This window comes from Pelophylax lessonae (genome assembly GCF_965119305.1).
Source record: "Pelophylax lessonae genome assembly, chromosome: 1".
In the NCBI taxonomy this organism is placed as follows: Eukaryota; Metazoa; Chordata; class Amphibia; order Anura; family Ranidae; genus Pelophylax; species Pelophylax lessonae.
The window spans coordinates 504,081,123-504,104,578 of NC_138768.1; the positions used below are offsets into that span (position 1 = coordinate 504,081,123).

At 40.3% G+C, this 23,456-nt stretch overlaps 1 protein-coding gene across 16 annotated transcripts in view; it reads right to left on the reverse strand.

The window, feature by feature from the left end:
• Positions 1–23,456, reverse strand: part of LOC309544369 (protein unc-13 homolog A) — a 297,990-nt gene that overhangs the window by 148,286 nt on the left and 126,248 nt on the right. For all 16 annotated transcript variants that reach the window (XM_082243274.1, XM_082243271.1, XM_082243272.1 and 13 more), the window contains 5 exons: positions 19,130–19,182; positions 18,473–18,551; positions 9,132–9,203; positions 8,822–9,041; positions 7,184–7,411 (listed from right to left, as the gene is read on the reverse strand). In XM_082243274.1, the coding sequence (XP_082099400.1) occupies positions 7,184–7,411; positions 8,822–9,041; positions 9,132–9,203; positions 18,473–18,551; positions 19,130–19,182 (652 nt within the window). The remainder of the gene's footprint in view (positions 1–7,183; positions 7,412–8,821; positions 9,042–9,131; positions 9,204–18,472; positions 18,552–19,129; positions 19,183–23,456) is intronic.

Genomic DNA, 23,456 nt, shown 5'->3' on the forward strand with positions numbered 1-23,456 from the left:
AATAAAGTACTACTAAAATAATCTAATAATATCCAGTGATCCCTAATTAACACAATAAACTGATGTTGGGCAAGAAGGCCTGGCTTGCAGTCTCCGCTCGAATTCATCCCATTGGTGTTCTATCGGGTTTCGATCAGGACTCTGTGCAGGCCAGTCAAGTTCCTCCACTCCAAACTTGCTCATCCATGTCTTTGTGGGCCTTTCTTTGTGCACAGGTCCAAATCATTTGATGGAGGGGGGATTATGGTGTGGGGTTGTTTTTCAGGCGTTGGGCTTGGCCCCTTAGTTCCAGTGAAGGGAACTTTTAAGGCATCAGCATTCCAAGACATTTTGGACAATTTCATGCTCCCAACATGACTGCACACTAGTGCACAAAGCAAGGTCCATAAAGACATGAATGAGTGAGTTTGGGCTGGAGGAACTTGACTGGCATGCACAGAGTCCTAACCTCAACTCGATAGAACACCTTTGGGAGGAATTAGAGCGGAGACTGCCAGCCAGGCCTTCTCGCTCAACATCAGTGCCTGACCTCACAAATAGGGTTCTAGAAGAATACACTCAGTGAACATTCACTATGAATAAATTAGACACATACAAAAAAATTGACTACAGGGGTAGATGAGCAGGTGCTATAAAAGCTATAAAAATAATGGTCAAACAGTCCCATAGACACAATCCTAAAACTTTTAGACAGCCTTTCCAGAAGAGTTGAAGCTATTATAGCTGCCAAGGGTGGGCCAACTCAATATTCAACCCTACAGACTAAGACTTGGATGCCATTAAAGTTCATGTACGTGTAAAGGCAGGTGTCTCGATACTTTTGGTAAAATAGTTTAGATTTAGATAGATACTGCACCATGAACCCTCTAGGGCAGGCATCACTAAATGGCGGCCCGCGGTCCAGGTCCGGCCCCAATCACTCTCCCACCTGGACCGCAGCGGTTGCGCCATTTAAAAGCCTGTTCTTTTCTCAGCCGAACACGTCACTCTTTTCATCTTTGCAGAGCCGACAGTGGGAGGCGGGACAGTTCTGGAGGGAGGGCGGAAGCTGACTGAGGTAAACAAGCCTGTGATTGGTTGCTAAGATAAAGGGCAGTCCAAGCAACCAATCAGCTTGCAGCTTCCGTCCTCCATTCAGAGCTACTGTGCCTCCCGGCTGTGTGAGGTAGGGTAAATGTTATGTGGGAAGGGAGAGAGTAGTGAGGTCGTAGTAGGAGGAAGCAGGTAATGCGGCAGAACAAGCTGTAGTCAGTGTGTAAATATGTCACTATGCACAGTATAAGAAAAATGAGTGGGGAGCATTGTAGGAGCAGTGACCACTGTGAAGGAAGAAGTAAGCAGTGATCACTGCTGCTGATTGATGGGAGAACGCTGTCTAAAGCCTACATCTGGTGTGTGCTGTGTCTGCTGTGTGTGCCATGTGTGCTGTGTCACCTGTGTGTGCTATATCTGTTGTGTGTGCGCCGTGTGCTGTGTCACCTGTGTGTGCCGTGTGTGCTGTGTCACCTGTGTGTTCTGTGTGTGCTGTGTCACCTGTGTGTTCTGTGTGTGCTGTGTCACCTGTGTGTTCTGTGTGTGCTGTGTCACCTGTGTGTGCTGTCACCTGTGTGTGCTGTGTGTGCTGTGTCACCTGTGTGTTCTGTGTGTGCTGTGTCACCTGTGTGTGCTGTGTCACCTGTGTGTGCTGTGTCACCTGTGTGTGCTGTGTGTGCTGTGTCACCTGTGTGTTCTGTGTGTGCTGTGTCACCTGTGTGTGCTGTGTCACCTGTGTGTGCTGTGTCACCTGTGTGTTCTGTGTGTGCTGTGTCACCTGTGTGTGCTGTGTCACCTGTGTGTTCTGTGTGTGCTGTGTCACCTGTGTGTGCTGTGTCACCTGTGTGTGCTGTGTCACCTGTGTGTTCTGTGTGTGCTGTGTCACCTGTGTGTGCTGTGTCACCTGTGTGTGCTGTGTCACCTGTGTGTTCTGTGTGTGCTGTGTCACCTGTGTGTGCTGTGTCACCTGTGTGTGCTGTGTCACCTGTGTGTTCTGTGTGTGCTGTGTCACCTGTGTGTTCTGTGTGTGCTGTGTCACCTGTGTGTGCTGTGTCACCTGTGTGTTCTGTGTGTGCTGTGTCACCTGTGTGTGCTGTGTCACCTGTGTGTGCTGTGTCACCTGTGTGTTCTGTGTGTGCTGTGTCACCTGTGTGTTCTGTGTGTGCTGTGTCACCTGTGTGTGCTGTGTCACCTGTGTGTGCCGTGTGTGCCGTGTCACCTGTGTGTGCTGTGTTTGCCGTGTCACCTGTGTGTTCTGTGTGCGCTGTGTCACCTGTGTGTTCTGTGTCACCTGTGTGTTCTGTGTGTGCTGTGTGTGCCGTGTGTGCCGTGTCACCTGTGTGTGCCGTGTGTGCCGTGTCACCTGTGTGTGCCGTGTGTGCCGTGTCACCTGTGTGTTCTGTGTGTGCCGTGTGTGCTGTGTCACCTGTGTGTGCTGTGTGTGCCGTGTCACCTGTGTGTTCTGTGTGTGCCGTGTCACCTGTGTGTTCTGTGTGTGCCGTGTCACCTGTGTGTGCTGTGTGTTCTGTGTCACCTGTGTGTGCCGTGTGTGCTGTGTCACCTGTGTGTGCTGTGTCACCTGTGTGTGCTGTGTCACCTGTGTCTGCTGTGTGTGCCGTGTCTGCTGTGTGTGTTGTGTGTGCTGTGTGTGTCGTGTGTGCTATGTGTGCTGTGTTGTATGTTATGTGTGTTGTGTGTGCCGTGTGTGCCGTGTCACCTGTGTGTTATGTGTGTGCTATGTGGGCTGTGTGTGCCATGTGTGCTGTCTGCTGTGCGTGCTATGTGGTTGAAGGCTGCAAGAGGCATTAAAAAGGATCAGAATGTGATTTGTCAGCTTGCTATAGTGCTTTTTTATCTTTTCTCAATCTTAAATGCAGTCATTGTTTGCTGCCCCTTATTTTATGTTAAGGGGCACACTGATGGGCACAGCAACATGTGTCCATCAGCCTGCCTGTTAACATAAAATGTACCTATCAGAGTGCCCCTTAACATAAAATAAGGGGCATGCTGATGGGCACATATGTTAAGGGGGTATTCTGATGGTAATACCTGATTTAACGTGGCATTGTGATGGGGACACCTGATGTAAGGGGGCACTATGATGAGCACACCTGATGTAAAGGAGCACTCCGATTGACAAACCTGATTTGATGGGGACAAATGACGTAAGGGGGCACTCTGATGATGGCACCTAATGTAAGTGGGCACTCTGATGGGAATACCTGAAATAAGGGGGTCCCTGCACAGTGGCAACTGTTTTTATGGGGGGACCCAATGTAAGGAATCACTCTGGTAGGGGCACTTGATGTAAGGGGGAACACTATTGGGGACATTTACAGAGTATTACCAGAGTGTGTGTAGAAAACAATAAGAAAAGCGCCAAAAAAGGAAAGTAGAAGAGTACAAATTAATGGCACAGACTTGAGATTCGGACCTCGGCCAGAAGAAAATTTTAGTGACTGGACCTCATTGAATTTTAATTCACTACCCCTGCTCTAGGGGATCAAGCACAGGGACACCTTCAAAGGGCAACTGATTGCAAGGAAGAGTGCATTAGACATACAGGCTGTATATGGTCATGCGTTACCAGCCGCTAGAGACATCCAAGTTATAACCTCTTCTTCCCAACCTGCCTATTATAGCCTAAGGCACCTGTTGGTCTAGGGTGTCTCTTCACGTGATTTGAAGTGTATAGATAGCTGTATAGATAGCTGTATATATATATATATATATATATATATATATATATATATATATACATATATATATATATATATATATATATATATATATATATGTGTGTGTGTACCATCAAATGGGATCCAAATGAGTACTAATAGTAAAACACATACAGTGAAAAATTATTCATACCCCTTGAAATTTTCCACATTTTGTCATGTTACACCAAAAACTTAAATGTGTTTTATTGGGATTTTATGTGATAGACCAATACAAAGTGACACATAATTGTGAAGTGGAAGGAAAATGATAAATGGTTTTCAAATTCTTAAAAAAATAAATATCTGAAAAGTGTGACATACATTTGTTTGTTAGGGAATCTTAGTGACCAAACAGCATCATGAAGACCAAGGAAAACACCAGACAGGTCAGGGATAAAGTTGTAGAGAAGTTTCAAGCAGGGTTAGGTTATAAAAAAATATCCCAAGCTTTGAACATCTCACGGAGCACTGTTCAATCCGAAAATGGAAAGAGTATGGCACAACTGCAAACCTACCAAGACATGGTTGTACACCTAAACTGACAGGCCGGGCAAGGAGAGCATTAATCAGAGAAGCAGCCAAGAGGCCCATGGTAACTCTGGAGGAGCTGCAGAGATCCACAGCTCAGGTTAATAATCGTGCACTCCACAAATCTGGTCTTAATAGAATAGTGGCAAGAAGAAAGCCAGTGTTGAAAGAAAGCCATAAGAAGTCCCGTTTGCAGTTTGTGAGAAGCCATGTGGGGGACACAGCAAACGTGGAAGAAGGTGCTCTGGTCAGATGAGACCAAAATTTAACTTTTTGGCCTAAAAAAAACCGCTGCATGTGGCGGAAAACTAACACTGCACATAACCCTAAACAGACCATCCCCACTGTGAAACATGGTGGTGGCAGCATCATATTTTGGGGATGCTTTTCTTCAGCAGGGACAGAGAAGCAGGTCGGAGTTAATGGGAAGATGGATGGAGCCAAATACAGGCAGAAGAAAACCTGTTAGAATATGAAAAAAGACTTGAGACTGGGGCAGAGGTTCCCCTTCCAGCAGGACAACGACCCTAAACATACAGCCAGAGCTACAGTGGAATGGTTTAGATCAGGGGTCTTCAAACTATGGCCCTCCAGTTGTTCAGGAACTACAATTCCCATTATGCCTAGTCATGTCTGTGAATGTAAGAGTTTTACAATGCCTCGTGGGATGTGTAGTTCTGCAACAGCTGGAGGGCCGTAGTTTGAGGATCCCTGGTTTAGATCAAAGTATATACATGTGTTAGACTGGCCCAGTCAAAGTCCAGACCTAAATCCACTTGGGAATCTGTGGAAAGACTTGAAAATTGCTGTTGACAGACGCTCTCCATTCAATCTGACAGAGCTTGAGCTATTTTGCAAAGAATGGGCAAAAATGTCACTCCCTAGATGTGCAAAGCTGGTAGAGACATACCCAAAAAGACTTGCAGCTGTAATTACAGTGAAAGGTGGTTCTACAAACTAGGGACTCAGGGGGGCTGAATACAAATGCACGCCACACTTTTCAAAGATGTATTTGTAAAAGAATTTGAAAACCATTTATCATTTTCCTTCCACTTCACAGTTATGTGCTACATTTTTACGTTTTCATTTTAAGCTGTATCATGACAAAATATGGAAAATTTCAAGGGATGTGAATATTTTTTCAAGGTACTATATGTTAAGTGTGCACCCTGTGTGAAGTTTTGGCCCCTGTGGATCCCGAGGATGTTCAAAGACATACAGTACATCTCTATCAGTTAAAAAAATTGAAAATACCAAAACATTACTTGAACTAGAATTGTTTTTGCTTAGAAAAGGGTACCTAATAAAAGGCCTAAATAACGTATTTTAAGAATTTTTTTAGACTACAGGATGAATAGTTGGGTGAGGAGCTTTTCACACGAAAAGGTGTGCAGAAAATGGTTAGATGTTATTTTGAAGAAGAATACACCTCCAGTTAGAATTCTTAGAAGGGAGTGATCCATACTACCTTTGATAAAGGCAAGGAGGTTTTTTTTCCACCACAGAAATGTTAACTGCAAACTGAACTTAATGAACTTCACTGTATTCACAGAGGCCATACACTGTTGGACTGCAGCAAGTGTGACGAACGCCCATTTGCTGGGACGTTCGCCACGGGCTACTGGAGGTGTGTGGAGGCCAGACTCCTGCCCACGGTCTAGGGGCCCTGGCTTGTAGGGGAATGCACCTCTGTGTGGGCCAGGGTATATATGTTATGTTGCTTCACTTGCTTGTTATCCTGAGGAAGGCAAGCTTGTGCCTCATCAAAATGTTGATTAAAACCATTATTGTGCATCCACCTTTCAAGACCCGTGAGTGCGGCTCTCTTTTATATATATATATATATATATATATATATATATATATATATATATATATATAAATTTACAAATATTATGGCTGACATTGACAGACGAGGACTGTCCAAAACTATCAGCAGATGTAAGCTGTTAACATTTGTAAATAGGACTGCCAAGGGCTTCTGTATGAGTAGGGAGTCCCACACCCCTTTGGGGGTCCAATTAACATGTTTTGTTATGTGTAAAAAGATTTTACTAAATGTATCAATACATTTGTATACATTTTAAGATTGTATACAGTATGTGACGTCCCTGGGCACCTAAAAAGTCCCTTTTCAATTACACAGTGTACAATTTACTATAATTGGGATGTGATGCCCCTGCACATAACAAAACTATATTGAGTATTCTAGACAGGGCCTGAGCATGGTTTTACTATTTATTTTGCTCCTGTTCCCTTTTAGTGCAACAATGGCTCTTGTTAGCTTTTATAGCACCTGCTCATCTGCCCCTGTAGCAAATTTTTTTGTATGTGTCTAATTTTTTCATAGTGAATGTTCACTGAGTGTATCTTCATTTTGCAAAGAGAATGTCAGTAATGTTCATTTTGAAAACCCACTCTTGTGCTATCAAACATCCAAACTGTTTCAAATTTCCCTTGCATATAGGTGGGTAATCAAAGTAAATAAAGATTCCCTGTCTTTACTTTTCATGGTGAACATTCACTTTGCTAGGTGAAGAGCCTATATTCCATTAGTAAATCAACCCAATTTAATGAAGCAGGAATACTGTATATAGCGTAGTGACAACAATGAACTATTTAGAATACAACACACAATGGATCTATGTGGTTTACAATGTACAGTGCAGCATACAGAGTGGAGTAATGTAGTATATATAATACAGCCTAGCATGCAAATGATGCAGCAAATCAGTGTGGAGTATGTAATATAAGTAAAGTAATAAGTAAATCAACCCCAGTTTGCTTGACATTATATACTCACCAGCCCCACTCTGTATATGCCATAACTTCCTTTATAAGCCCAAGGAAGACATTTTTTCTAGAACACTGAAACAAACTTGTATAAACCCTCTCCCACCTACCAGTGATGCTGATTTTTGCTGACCACTTGGATGTACCGTCTAGTACACTCTGTTTTACAGCTTTGATTTGATGAGCATGTGTAGCTTTGGCAACACCAAAAACTTCCTGGATAAGTTCAAAAATCTCTGGCTTGTTTCTTTCTCGTATTTTCATACGATCTTTAAGAACCATGATAATATTATGTGTGCGATCTTCTGCCCCATGCTTTGAGCTCTTCTCTGCTGCTCCTGTTAAGAATTAACACATTAAATATCACTGAAAACATTCAGAATCAAATATAAGGGATTGCCTATCATTAAACATAAGGCATTTCTTAGCAAAGGTATACTTGCCTACGAAAAAAAAAAGCTACCCCTTTAAAGTACATCTCTGCCAAACCTACCTCTACATTTCATTCCATTGAAGTCAATGAGTTTGACATAAAAATAGGAGAATAGGCTGTTCACTTTTCAAGAAAATGTGCTTTGCAAGTGAATTTTCCTCAGAACTTAGCAAATGAGGTAAAGCTCTGCTGAATTCCATCATACAATCATAAGTAAGCAAACATGCTGTTTTTTTTTATTTGCATGTGATTGGGCAATGTAAAATTTTACCACATTCACTAAGCTCTGGGGCCAATTCCCTTGCGAAGTGTAACTTCTCTTGCAAAGTAAACAGCCTTTTTACTTTAGTAAATCAACCCTAAAGTGACCAGAATATGTTCTTTAACTTTTGCAAGACAGAAGGACATAAATAGGGGGTGCAAACATGCTATAGGTCCCCAATAAACCCTAGTCAAATTCAAAACTATGTGTTTTGAGTGAAACTTCATGAAGTCAAGGGACATACAGTATTTAAATGTGAAAGTAACATTCCTGAAATATTTACTGAAGGCAAATCCTCCTGGGTCATGTTTTAAAACACAGGGATTGAATAATCACCTACGAATGTCACATGAATTTTACATCTATAAATATGGGAACCATCAAATGGGAGGTTGACTAAATCATGGAAAAATATGTTAATTTTATGAATGAAAATTTAAAGATAAAATGCACTTACAATGTAAAATGTAGAGTATCTGTGGCCTGGAGTAGTTCCCTAAAGTTCATTTTAAAAGGACCCTCAAGCCCGCAGCAGGGGTAGTAACAGAAGTTAGCCTAGAATTGGCTCAGTGAACTTGTTGGGACTAGTTCTGAGACAAAGAGGTGTTAACATTCCTGACGTAGCAGGTCAAACATTGGATTGGTAGTCATGGCAGCATGCTTTGCTATCTCAAGCCTAATGACCACAGTGTCCATGTAATTTCAATATATGTGACAGGTTCTCTTTTAGGAGACACCACAGGTATATTAGACCCCTAATGTCATCCCTGCACTCTTTTGAAACTATTCAAGCACGGACGCTGATCACGCCTCTACCCTGGCCAGAGCAGCCAGGGTATGACAGCCCCAAACCTTCAGGTTTAAGAACCAACAATGCTTTTTAGGAAGGAATCAATATATTAAATCTAGCAGATGGCAAAAAGGAAACAAAGAAAAACAAACTTTTTACATTGAAGACTCGTAGGTTAAAATAAAAGTCCCCCTTTATTTCTGATGGTGACCAGAAACACAATTCAGTTTCATTAAAAAAAAATGAATACATAGAACACTTACTTTGTAGACAGTCTGCATTTAGGAGGTCCTGGCATTTTTCGTGGCACTTAACTCCACATTCTGTGCAGCGCATACCCTGACGGGCAATCCCCCACAAAAGCCCTTCACACTCGTAACAATAAGTTGGGGTCGTGGCAGTCCACACCTCAAAATTATGGGGAGTTGTGCTGGAAATTGGATAGATTAAAGCTTGTAGGGCCTTTTTGTAAACATGATTTTTCTGGTTAAAAAAGGGGGAAAAAATTGATGTTAGCACAAAAAAAAAACTACACCAGCAACAAATTATTTGGTTCTAATTTATAGTACTCACTAGCTCTTCATTGTTTAAAGTGCTTGTTGCAAGTGCAGATGTTATTCCTGCTTTACGGGATTGCACCAAGGACTGAAAAAAAAGACACATAATGTAATTAAATAATGAATAATTATTTTAATAGCAAAATAAATGATTTGAAGAACAATGTTTAATTAAAATGAGTTCTAAGCTCAAGCAACCTTAAAATGAATTCAAACATATTATGACAAAGATTTTCTGTTGAACTCCAATTGAATATGTAGTGCCTCTAAAGATCCACTTATTCAGTCACCCAGTGATGCAATCCCTGTCGGATGCAGCTCCCACAGGGCTTGCCAGCAATTTACAAAAGATAGACGAAAGTGCACACCGATAGCAGCTCAATTTCAAGTATGACAGGAAGGCTTCAGCTCCATCCCCTTCCAAACCATGCCCTCTAACGTGTTTCACCAGTTTTGGGTCATTTTTGAAGAGGTGTGAGCGGGCTCTGTTTCATGATTTTATGCATCATCAGCCTATTAGAAACAAGATCAAAATCAATTTCAGCTGGTGGCTTTTATTTTATTTTTTATTATTTTTTTGTGCATTTTGAAAACTTCATGGGAAATAAATCTTTGGGTCATTGTGTATCCATGAGTCACACTAACAGCCTTGGTAGGTGCCTCTTAGGAACTAGCACCCCGCTACACATGGAGTGATAAAAAATAATGTTTGTCCTGCTTCATTCTGGTTTGTTTTCTGCTCCAACTGAAATTAATTTTGATCTTATTTCTAATGGGCCAATGATACATAAAATTGTGAGACACATATCCACTCCCACCACTATGATTAAGCCAATGAAAGATGAAATCCTTTAGAGGACATAGTTCAGGAACAGATGGAGCTAAAGCCTTCCTGTCAACCATTTTCTGTTGCTGCAGATTTCTGCATATATAACAAATGGAAAAACATCTTCAAAAATAAAAGTTTGATATTATAAAAAATAAACTTTTGCCTTACAAGTAAAAAATAATTGCTTGTAGTTATCATAAACTCTAGCACAGAGGTGTCTGGAGAGAACTTAATGGCCCAGAAATCAGTATTTGCAAGACAATTGTGCATATGCTACCTGGGTGTAGGGCAACACTGTAATGGTAAATTCTAGACAAAATGTTTTTGTTGTATTTTGGGCAGAAAAGATGAGTTCTCCATGTTCCCATCTGGTAACCGCATAGTATAAGGGAGAAAATCTCAGTAGAGACACAGACAGCCATGAACCTCTGACAGAGCCTTTAAACCTTTCCCACTCTTGTAAAACTTAAAAACAAAGTCATTAGAGGCCAACAAAGCGTTGTCGTTAGACACCAAAAAAGCATTTGACAGTGTAGAATTGGCCGTGTTTGGATTTTGTGCCATTTTTATGGCATTTTATGATGGGTTCACCTTTTGTATTATCACCCACAAGCCAGTATAAGAGAGGGGGCAAACTCTCCACCACCATTGTGTTGGGAAGGGGTACCTGGCAGGGCTGCCCCCTCTCATAGCTATTATTAGCCCTGGCTATAGAGCCGCCAGCGGCACCAATTAGAGCCAATGACAATATAAGGGGGTTCCAGTATGGAACACTACAAGAGAAAGTCCTGCTTTATGAAGGATGACATGCTCCTGCTATTGGGTGACACCAAAGTTTGTCATGTCCACTATATAGTAATGTCATGTCTACTATATCAGAATTTGGACAGTTTTCAGGGCTTACAATAAATTGGACAAAATCTGCTTTCTTACTGCTGGATCAAGGGGTGAACCCTTTGTCAGCATCCTTTTGTCATGTACCTGTGGTGACTTCATTCAAATACTTAGGGATAGTAATTGCTCCACAGCCTATAGACTACTACCACTTAACTATTTTTCCTAATGAAATTTAGAGACGAGGTTAAACTATGGACCAATTTGTGGCTCTCAGTGGTCAAAATGATTTTGATGCCCCAATTGCTCTATCATCTCCATAATTCCTCAGTGGTTATCCTGCTAAAAAAATTCTGTGTGGTCAATTCTATTTTGGTTAAATTGGAGTTTAATTGGAACAATTGCAGAAACCAAAGGGGAGGGTTGGTTTCCCCGAATCCCTGGCTTTATTAAATTGCATCTCAACTCCAACACAAGGTGGGAGGTCTACTGAAGACATCAGCCTCTGGGAATCAAACTCAGGACTCCACACTGTCTGTCATGCTGTATTTTAGAAGGGCCAACACTCTTGTCAAGGGCCTAAAGGCACAACTATTTTCCAAACCAAAAAAACCCGACATACAGGCTCATACAAAAAACATGTGAGAAAGCCAAACAACTACAAAAGGTTACGGGATACAAAGTTACAGCCCTATTTGGAATAATCACACCTACCCCGAATTTGACAAGTTACAGCATGCCACTAAATAGCAAGTTTTTGGGGTGACGACTCTCAAACATATCTTTAACAATGGACATTTACTTTCTTTTTCCCATTTGCAGTCTAGATTTGGAATTTCCTCTAATATGCTCTTTTGCTTTTTACAATTGAAACACGTGATGAATGCTTAGCGGTCTCTGGAGGCCTCGAAGTTGTCTCCAACCCCGATATTTGGTGTTATGCAGCAGTCCTACTCTATTTCTCTTTCTCCAACTGTTATGCTCCTGGGGGTATACTCAGAGAGTTTTCTCCAGTTCAGTACATGAGAGGTGGAAGAGAGACATAAGTGATATCCCATAGGACCAATGGGAGGAGGCCTTAGAGGCCATATGGCTATGCTCTCTTAATGTCTCGTAGAGACTTTCTTAACTCTTTATTTCTTTTAAGAGTTTATCGTACTCAACTTAGGCTGCATTCCATAGGTCTAAGCCCAGACCCCCTGTGTGCTACATTTAACTGAGATACATGGGACCTAATACATGTGATATATAGGTGCCTGAAGCTTCACCGCTCCTGGAGCATTGTTGTCACTACGGTAAACACCGCATTTCAGGTTTCCATTCCCCTGAAACCTAAGCAATGCATTTAAGGTATGCTTGATGCTGTAATTCCAGATATGTATGTTAGAGAGGTGACCTCTATGGCTCTGTTTCAGGCTCGCAGGCTCATTTTTCTTCATTGGATTTCTCATGCTTTCCCTACACCACAGATGTGGCTTGAACAGATGGGCACAATGCTACGGTTATATCAGCTGATATATCAGCAAAGAGGCAGCTTATCTAAATTTGATAAGGTGTCCTGGTTTAGCCCTGGTGGATTTAGTACTGGACAGATTATTGCTGTGAAATATGGTATTACAAATATGGCTATGCCTACTCTAGATAGCAATGTTAAAGTCGAGGACTGTGTATCCTTGCTTTTCAAATGTTTCCTGAACATTTCCCTGTTTTGCTCAGGTAGGCCTAGTATCCTGGCTATGAAGGGTGGCAGATATGGCCCTAAACAGCTATTAATACATTTCATGTGGCTTTATTTTCAGTACTTTATACTGGAGTGTTTTCTTGAGTGAACAATATGTATCTTTATTTCCTGTTTGTACAACTTTGTGACATCTCAATAAACATTTTACCTGATTTAAAAAAAAAAAAAAATTATTGCTGTTTGTGTTGCTTTCCAAGAAGTTCCCCCTTGCTTCCTGCTCTGATGATCACACGGGAACACTGGATAAGTCTCACAATGGGGACAGGCTAAATAAAAAGTCCAGATCCCTTGTTTTTAAAGCTTTAAAAAAATAACTCCAATGGTCTCTGTACATTGTATAGATTTGAACAAACTTTTTCCAGATTTGATTCCTACCTTTTGTTATTCTGAAGAAACAATTGTTTGTTAGTATGTATCCATGGTCAAAATGAATGTGAATAGGAGTGATGATATAATTAACAATTAGCTGCTGAACTTGCAGGCTTCTAATTAGGAAAGTGGCAGAGCCAATAATAGTGATCTCAATGATTAAGTCATGGAGGGGGGGAGTCAGAGAGGAGGAAACACACATGAAGGAGGGAGACACTGAAGTGGGATGGGGGATGTATGAGTCAATATCATCTGAAAGAGGATGCATGAATCTTCTTCAATGTGATATAAAAAGGCAGTAAAACAGGGTCAGTCCACTTGAAAGAAATTTTTTTAAGTTTTTGGTAGATGTAGAGTTACTTCCTGGCAATTTCTTATATATTTTAGGGACTGGGTTGGTGAGATAACTGTGCTTGAATTTCTGAGTTTACCTACCTCCTGTTGGCATTATAAAAGGACCCTCTCTCTCAGTTTGATATTTTATTTGTTATAGAGAGTGCAACCAGATAAGCTGTAACATTCAAAATTCCAAAATGAAGAAGAAAAGAACCTAGCCCACTAGACTCCAGTACAAAATGGCTTTTTGTTTGATTGATCATTTACCTGTAGAAATAATTTAAGAAGCTACTGTGTATTTTAGGTTTGCTCTTACGATAATAATTCTTACATTGTATATAACACCACAAAAATGGAAAGGTTAACATTACTTAACCACTTGCCGACTGCCTAACGCAGATCTACGTCGACAGTCAGCCCCTCACAGGCAAAGCGACGTAGGTCTACGTCGCTAGCATGTGAGGGTCTAGGGAACGAGCGCGCGCCGCCGGAGGCGCGCTCCGGCTCCCGCGCGGTCACGCACCCCCCCTCGCGCGTGTGACCGGCGGACCCGATGTCCGCCGGTCACTCTGCGATCGTCGGGGAGAGGGAGAAAGTCAGGCGGCTTGTGTAAACAAGCTGCCTGTCATTCTCCCCTGTGTATGAAGGATGATCATACGGTTCTACTATGTAGAACCGTTGATCACTGTTCATACATTTGAAGCCACAGCCAATCACAGTAGAAAGCACGCCCCTAGGGACACACATAGCCCCTCCCTTTCAAAAAAAAGTTAACCCCTTCACTGCCAGTGTATTTTTACAGTAACAGTGCATATGTATAGCACTGATTACTGTAGAAATGTCACTGGTAACCCCAAAAGTGTCAAAAATGTCAGTCAAGGGTCCGATCTGTCCGCCGCAATGTCGCAGTACCGCAAAAAAAATCGCAAATCGCCGCCATTACGCGTTAAAAAAAACAACAAAAATCTTTCCCTTTGTTAGTAAACGCGATAACTTTTGCGCAAACTAATCAAAATACTCTTTTTGCAATTTTTTTTACCAAACATAGGTAGCATAAAACAAATTGGCCAAAATGTTAAAAAATTTTGATTTTTACATTTTTTTGGGGGGGAATTTCATATAAAAAAATGTGAAAAATATTGCTATTTTTGCAAAATTTACGCTCTTTTTTTGTTTATAGCGCATGATCAAAAAATCGCACAGGTGATCAAATACCACCAAAAGAAAGCTCTGTTTGTGGGAAAAAAAGGACGCCAAATTAGTTTAGGTACATTTAGATGCAGCGTCGCACGACCGCGCAATTGTCCGTTAAAGTCACGCAGTGCCGAATCGCAAAATACCCCCTGGTCAGGAAGGGGGTAAAATCTTCCGGGGCTTAAGTGGTTAAGATGCTGTAGGGAGGTGGAACTATTTACCAGGCCAAATGAAGCTCAGGCAAAGACCTCTTTACACATGGACATGAATCTAGATTTTTATCATTTAAATAAAGTAATGTCCCAAGTGATGATAGCACCCACAAGTGATATGTGCACTCTCCAAGATGACCTCATCTATAAAGTGCAAAATACTGTGCTCCTAAGCATCTTTCCACCTTACTGATTAAAATCAAGTGAAAACAAACCCTTCATCACAGTTAATTATTTGTGCTCACATTTTTTTTAATCTCAAAAGATTTTTTATACCTTACCAGTAAAGAGTAAGGCACCTTTCACATGGGCAATCTGATAAGGTCCACTTGTCAGTCTTTCAGGTGAACCTAATTGGATGGACCTTGTAACCCTGTGGACTGGCGGGTGTAAACAGACTTGTGTAAATAAACCTCCAATCTGAGGGCAGTCGGGTGTAAATGAACAGCTGGTCAGTTTACACACAACAGTCTATAGTGCAGGACATGAACATGGAGTGAACATGGTCCTGTTTCCTGCCCACTCTGCTCTGCTGTCCGCTGATCCTCTGCTGAGGAAAGTGGATCTGCCCTGTGTGAAAGGGCCTTAAGTTGGAACATATGGCCATGACTTACAACTAATCCAGCAAGACAAAGGGGCTACATACACTACTGTATGGTTGTATGCTTGCAATCTTACATATATATATATATATATATATATATATATATATATATATATATATATATATATATATATATATGTTATTTTATATCAGTGATTGACTTTAGTAATATATGTTACTTAAAGTGGTTCTAAAGACAGGATCTCAATCTAGTGCTGTGCCCAAAAGCAGCGGCTCTGTCGGCTCTCTCCCTCCTCAATGGACATGGAGGCAGCAGCAGGAGACATTGGCTGTCAATCACAGGCTGGGAGGAGGAAGCAGGGTGTCAAGGGGCTTGGGATCTAGCCTGCACGAATACCCTTAGAGCAAACGGCTTGCTATGGGCCAAGTCAAAAGCGGGGGGGGGGGGGGAGCCAGCAACAGCGGTGGGGGGCCCCAGAAGAAGAGGATTGGGAATGCTCTGTGCAAAATGATTGCACAGAGCAGGTAGTTATCATTTGTTTGTTATTTTAGAAATATTTTTCTCCCTTTAAAACAATCATAATCACAAAACATGCCCATGACATGCCATGCTGGTCCTATATTTGGAAACACATTTAAGGACTGAGTATAGTTAAACCAGGGAAAATCTAGTTGCCTCCTAATGGTTCAGGAATGATTTTATTTTCTCTGCTGGAGTAAATTAGACCATGATTTATTGGGGGGGGGTTCCTTTTCCTGGACCAGTTGTGGATATAGGATTGGGTATATGGAGGTTTTATATTTGTTTATATTTTATTTTTGTTTAGCTTGATAGACTTGTGTTTAACATGATTCAAACCAGTATTAAACCCAAAACCAAAAATGTAATACATTGCAGTTTACCAATCATTAGATTTTGTGGCTGCATTCGTTTTCTTTTTTAGGCTTTTACGCTGAAACACTTGACACGCCTATATATGCGTTTGTTAAGCAGCTTTTCTCCTGCCAGGAGAAAAGGCATTCAGGGGAGCTGAGCAAACTCACAGTGTGTATGAAACATTAGAGTGCCTTCACTCTGGATGAAGGAGCACAGGGTCACCTTTGGACAGCAGTGTTGTCAGATTTAATAACACTAACATACTGAAGATAAACTCCAGCTCACACTTTATAGGCAATTACAGCATCAGTGTTTTTACTTTTGGGATAAGGGTTTTACATAAATAAATACAAGATGATCATTGTAAGCAGCCTTGTCAGTGGTAAATGGTTTGTCTCAACCCTATAAGGCCTTTTTCACACAGGTTTCAGCTTGTATAAGAATAATGTGAACAGAAAGCTTTGATAAAGCATTTGCAGAGCTTTCAGCAAGCTTTATTGAAGCTTTTAAAGTACCATTCAGCTCCAGTTTGTAAATGTTGAAAATAGGTCCTAATGGGAGTATTGACTGCCACTTTAAACAAGCTGCAAGTAGGCTTCAGAACTTCTTAATGCTTGTTGAAAGCCTGTTGAAGCCTGCTAGCAGCTTGCTTAAAGCGGCAACCAACGCTCCCATTAGGTTCTGTATTTAACATTCAGTGCCGGTTCACACTAGGGCGACCTGTGAGGCGACCTGGTCGCCTCACAGGTCGCCGCAGGTCGCCTCCCATAGGAAAGCTACGGACCCGTTCTAATAGGAGCGACACAAGTCGCTCCGACCTAGAAAAAGGGTCCGGAGCTTCTTTGGGGCGACCAGGAGGCGACCGCCATAGACTTCAATGTTATGAAGTCCGTGGCGGCCGCTCCGAGGTCGCGGCGCGCTGCTCGCACCGCGACCTCGGAGGTCGCCACCTAAAGTAGCGTCGCGGTAGTGTGAACCGGCGCTTACAAACTGGAGTTGAATGGTGTTTCAAAATAGCTTGCTGGAAGCTCTGCAAATGCTTTGTCAAGGCTTACTGTTCATTCTGCTCACATGCAAGCTGAAGCCTGTGTAAAACAGGCCTAACTGCTATATCTGCAGGGCAGCTTGTTCTTCTGAAAAACAATAGACTTACTGGCTGGATTACCAGCTAAAAATAAAAGGAAAAAAGACTAAAAAAGAAAACAAATGCAGTTACCACATCTAAGATTTGGTACACTGCAATATAGTAAATGATTGCTTTTGGATTTAATACTGTTTTAAGCTGACCATAGATGGATCGAAATTCGACTGGTTAAGCAGGGACTGGACGAATTTCAGTCCATGAGTGGCCACGTCATTCAACAGAAGTTGATCAGTGTAATCTGACAGTGGAGAATCTCTACTCAGGATGGATTTCTCTCTCCATATTCATTCCGAACAAAAAAAAAAATGAGATCCATCTATGGCCAACTTAACTATCTAACTACTTTATGGACAAGTGATGTTTTTTGGTTGATTTTTTTTCAGATAGTGCTCACAATAAAGTAAGGGTATTAAATGTAAACTATAGTGTAAATATATAATAGCTGAGCGAAGTGGTGGTATGCGGAAAATAAGATGGGATTTTCTGTTTGTTTTGGGGTTTATCTAATCACTGTTATAATTTTCATAAATGTGTATACTAATTGGGAATAAAACTGCACATAACTATCAGTAGAGGAAAATGCAGAAAAAAAAAAATGTAGAAACCTTCACTGAACCATTAGCAGAGGGATATTATACTGTGCATGCATCTTTCCACACGTGCAAAATTTCAGGCATCAGCTGCCCTACAAGACTCCATATACTGGTGCATTAAAAAAATATGCTTCCTTTTAGCTTCAACAGCATAGTGTAAGGGTTTTTTTTTCCTTTTAACATGCTATTTAGCTTGGTGCATGCACATTTTGTTGCTTAGCTTTGCAGCCACATTACTGTATTCTTTTTTTTTTTAATTGTTAAGTAAAATGTTCCTCTGCATATTCCCTACTTCTAGGAACATAAAGCACATACAGAGAATAATTTAGATGTTCAAAATGCACAGTAAATTAGGGCCAACCAATAGGTATCACTGTATGATCAGCTAGGTTTAGGGATCGCAATCTCTCTGTGTTTCTACAATTTGCGCACATTGCCACAATCCATGCGTACTATATTTATCCTTGTCCTTGTTCATTTGCTTTCATCGATCAGCCCCAGCATGTTTCTTTAAATCTTAAATGCTAATGAAAATGTCATGAAATATAAATTACCATTGCCTTTACAAATGGGGAAAGCATGGAAACAAATAATGAGAAAAGTGTTAGTGAACTGAATAAAGAAAAGAAAACACTTTTAAAAATATTTTTAGCTAAAACTCACCAAGTCGCTGACAAGAGGTATGGGTTTTCTCTTTCGTATGTCCGGCATACTGTCAATAATTATCAGACCACCAGCAGGCCTGACAGTGAGCATGGCAACAAGAACAAAGTGCATAAGATACCGAATACAGAAAGACTTTTTTTGTCATATTGCATATGAAAAGGAATTTCTATATAACAGAATGTACCTTGTTTGGTACATAACTTTGAAACACTATTTTTACTTTGTATTTGTAAAAACTTAAGTAAATGCATTGAAAAGAAACAGTGTCAACCAGAAAATGTACATGACTATACAGGCGCTACATGAAGGCACCAAAGGCTTCCATGATTTTCTTCACATTTAACTGAATAATGCAGATTATTGCCTATGTGAGACCCTTTACACTTATATGTTTCCAATTGTCTCTTTCTAAGGTGTAACGACATATGAACGTTCTTAATTATTTTAAAAAACTTCTGTAAAAATATATTTACAAAAACATTTTTAAAACACGTACATACCATTCTTGTTTAAAAGAAGGGAGCTATAAAGCACTGACCATGTAACACTGCCACATATATGTATGAATGTATAAGTATATCCATAATAGGTGCACAAAGATTTTAGGAAATTACTTTTGTTCAGTTGATAAAAGGACACTGTCCTTTCACATACCCATCTTTAAACCACAGAGACTTTGACATATTTCCACTGCCTTCGCCTCTCGCCTGTAAAAAAAAAAAAGTGAGATTTTATATACTAAAAAAACATTTTTAAAGGATAATAATTTGTGTTTGCATGTGTGGTAATTCGCTGTTGCATTTTTGGCTTTGTCCTGCTTTTTGGCAAGTTTCATATTTGTAACAGCATAGTAAGACTTCAAATAGTATTTAGTACTTATCTTTTAATGCCTCTAAAGCTGTACAGAAAAGGAATGGCCACATTTTTTTAATTGCTACAAGGAACTATAGACTCCTGAGAGGCTGTCTATAGGAAAATAGCTATCAGTCCGCAAACTAAATATTTCTTTGAAGTATCATTCTTGTCTAAGCCACTGGGTCTGATATAGGAAATATATACTAAATGCTACTTTTGTTGTTGCCCTTAGCAACCAATCAACGAAATGCTTACTCTAGTTGCTATGGGCATCAATATGTTTTCCTGTTAGCACACTTAACACTTATCTGTCCCCATGTGTTAGCTATCTCTCCTTTACAAACTCAGGCAAAACACTGAAGTGTAACTCCAGTCAAAACTTTTTTGTTAGTTGAGGATGGCTAAGGTTTATATTGATGTCTTAGTTTCTATTGCGGAGATGTGCTTCATATCATTATGACCGGAAGTGAGAGGAAAATGCTTCACTTCAAAAGCATTTTTTACTAAAGTGGAGAAGAGTAAAATTGCCATTTGGGAAGATTTGCCTCATTTTCTATCCCAACAGTAAACAAAGTAACTTGGAGGACTCTTTCTAACAGGAATTGAGACAACAAAAAACATCCTAAGAAAGAATGTTTATATTAAAGAGTGTTTCCTTCTTGGTGCCCACCATCATTGGGATGGAAGAGTGACGAAACACACACCAATGTGGATAGAGAAACAAAAATAAATCTACTTTAATATTTCCGAGGTAGCAGCAAAGATGAATTAGGGCTTGGGTTTGTTTGTGTTAGAACTGCCTCTTTCTTCGTACAAGTCTATGGGATTGCAAAAGCAGGTGAAGCAGTTAAAATGCAGGACAACTACACCTGCAATGAATTCTGAATAATCTGGGAAGTATCTTAAACTGATGTAATGTCAAATACAATCTGAGTTTACCTAATAAAGTCTGCCAACACAGACCCTAAATGTTGCTTGTTACTGATACATACAGTATAGATAATTTCTACAGCCTACCCTAGAACCAAAGTTGTCCGAAAGGTGTAGCTTGGCATTAACAATAATTTCTGACAGGGTTGTGGTAACACAAGTTAGATAACAAATATAGATAAGGGTACATTTAGATGTAAATTACTTTTCTTGAATCACTTTTCATAAAGCAAAAGAAAACACACATAATAACGTCAGAAATTGAGAAGCAAATGTGGTTTTATGTATACACATACACAAACACTTACACACACACTGCACATTAAAAAGGCATACAACAATAAAGTAATAGTGAATGAGTTAAAAATATAGAGGACATGGAATGCCATATAATGTTGAAATTACAACAGTGGGGCTAGAAAAAAAAACTATTGTCATACCAACAACTCAATTGCCTAAGCCTGGCAAATGGACACAACGTTTGTGGGCAATTATTCACTTATTAGTTGAACTTGATGGACTTTTTTCAACCAGATTAACTATGTAAGTATGTAATATGGGTACTTTTGGTTTATACTTAAAAGTCAAATTACTTTTTCGCTAGCAATAATATAATTTTCATCTCATGTCTCTGTCACATCCCTGGGTTTAATTAGAGCCCTAAATGACAGCATCTGGGCAATTTTAAGCTCCTAGAAGCTTTTATGAGCATTTCTTTCTGCTCCTAGAAGCTAGTAGTGTTAACCTATGTGTCCATGCACACTATTTTATGTTAGAAGGGTTTTTCAGGCTTCAGCGTTTAGCGTTCTCATTGTTTTTGTAGAGTTTATGGGAGCAGTTTCATGGTAGAAAAAAATGCTGAATGCTTCTAAATGATCCTAAATGCTTAACACTACCAACTGCTACTAAAACGCTTTTTTCGAGTGTCTTTTTTTTCTTCAAGTGCTGAAAAAAACATTAATGCCCCTAAAATCTTCTAAAAGCTACTAAAATGCTACTACATGCTGGCACAAAAACAATATTATCAGCATTTTTTATCCAGTGTTTTTTTTCTAGCGTTTTTTTAGCTGTGTGCATGGAGCTTAAATCTGTTTGTCTTAACATGACTGAATAGATGACACCTGTATGAAATTACCCAAATACTCACTGCCCTAGTGAAGTGAGCTTTAATGGAAGAACTTTATCTCATAACTCTTAGGGCTCTTTCACACGGGCGGTCCGATCAGATCCGCCTGTCAGTTTTTTAGGCGGATCTGATCGGATCCTCCATGCAGCTCTATGGGGCAGCGGGTGTCATATTTCACAGACCCATGTGGCCTTACTAAGTCTCCAGGAAAGCCACCAGGTGTCATCCCCCCACCATTGAAGGAGCTGTTGGGGGTATATCTACATGTGGAGGCAGATTTAATCACAGGCTTTGATCACTTGGGTTCAGATCCTTAACGTTTTGCAACTGGGTTAAAGTGTTCTTACCCCAGTTGCCATTTCAATCATTTAATTCGGCAAGAGCTGAAAGCCCTAATACGTTTTTGCTCCACCAACAAGCAGGTAATCCAGACTGGCCTGCAGATTTAGACAAAACAAAAGCTGTGGCCCTTTGTATTTGCCTGTAAATCCAGCCAGAGGAATAGGCTGGATACTTACTACAGCTACACTGTCACGTTACAGCAGCTGTACAAGATTTCTAAAGATGACTGAGCAGTTTTAAAGGCACAAGAGTAAAACTAGAAATAGGCAGATTACAATTCAGCTGGTTTAGCAGGGACCGGCCAAATTTCAATCTGTGTGTGATCCTCCCTTTTCGACAGAAGTCAATGATTAGATGGACTTCTATCGAAAAGACACACTGGAAAGTCTTGCAGATCAGTGACTGCAGCCACTGATCAGTGTATTCTGACAGCAGCATGTCCCTGCGGGGGTAATTTGTCCATCCACCTAACTTGTGTGGATGGGGGAAACTGTTTTTTTCTTTTTTTTTTTTGTTCAGCCTGTGCCCTGCTTACAACCCAATGCATTCTAATATAATAGACCTGGACAGGCACACCCTCTTCCCTTCTCAGCAATACAAATATGTATGTAGACACCTGTAATGAAGGTGGTTACTATGGCAGCAAAAAGCAATGGAGTTTGAGAAATGGAAACATAATTTTAATTGAGAAAGAAAAAATTATTTTTAAGGGTTACAAGATATCTTAACTATTTAAGAATTCAAAATACCTAATGTAATTATTGAATCTTTTCAATTAAACTTAACAATCGTAAACTATTTATTGATACTTTTATTGATATTATTTCATTTATTTAAAACATATTATAAATGACTGAAATTGTGTCCTACTGTCTACTGTCTGTCACCAGTAATTTTGGCTCCAAAATGTTTTACTTTAGAAAGAAACCTTACTACAGTGCTTAAAATGTATTCACCCTCTTGAAAGTTTTTTTGTCTTACTGTCATGGAAGACCGAATAACAATGGACTTTATTTTGTCTTTTTTTTCACAATGATAAGTCAAAATATATTCTTTAATTTCAAAGTGAATACAGATCTCTACAAATGGCTAAAAACAAGTAAAATGAAAAAAGATAAAATAAATGACTGTTTAGGTGTACATCCACTTCAAGATAAGCTGGCCATACAGTAGATGGTTCCGTTTTTTTTTTATTCAGCCCCCTGAACACAGACAAGGTGGATGGAGGAATCGCCACCACATGAACTGTCAGAATACACTGAGCAGTAGCTGCAGCCACTGATCGGCAAAAGTTCTCCACCTTGTCAGTTCAATAGATGTTGATCAAGATGACCACACACTGATCAAATTTCGATCCATCTATGGCCAGTATTAGTATTTATTAGATGCACTTTTGGCAGCAATTGTAGCCATGAGTGTGTGTATAGGCATCTATCAACTTTGTAGATTTTCCCCACTTCACTTTGCAATACTAGCCTGCCGTTATGTTTAATGAATAGCCTTTCTCAAATCCAGCCACACTGGATTCACCATTGCACTATGATCCCTACTCTGATCTGGCCTTCAACTTTGTTAACTGTGTTGTAGATACAAGACAGTTTATTAACTGTGTTGTCTTGCTAAGGCCCCTTTCACACTTGTGCAACCTGAATGTCGCACGAATTACAGCAAATTTGACTGGACGTGAAGCAATGCCTGTGTAATCTTGAGGTCTATGGACCTCAAGTC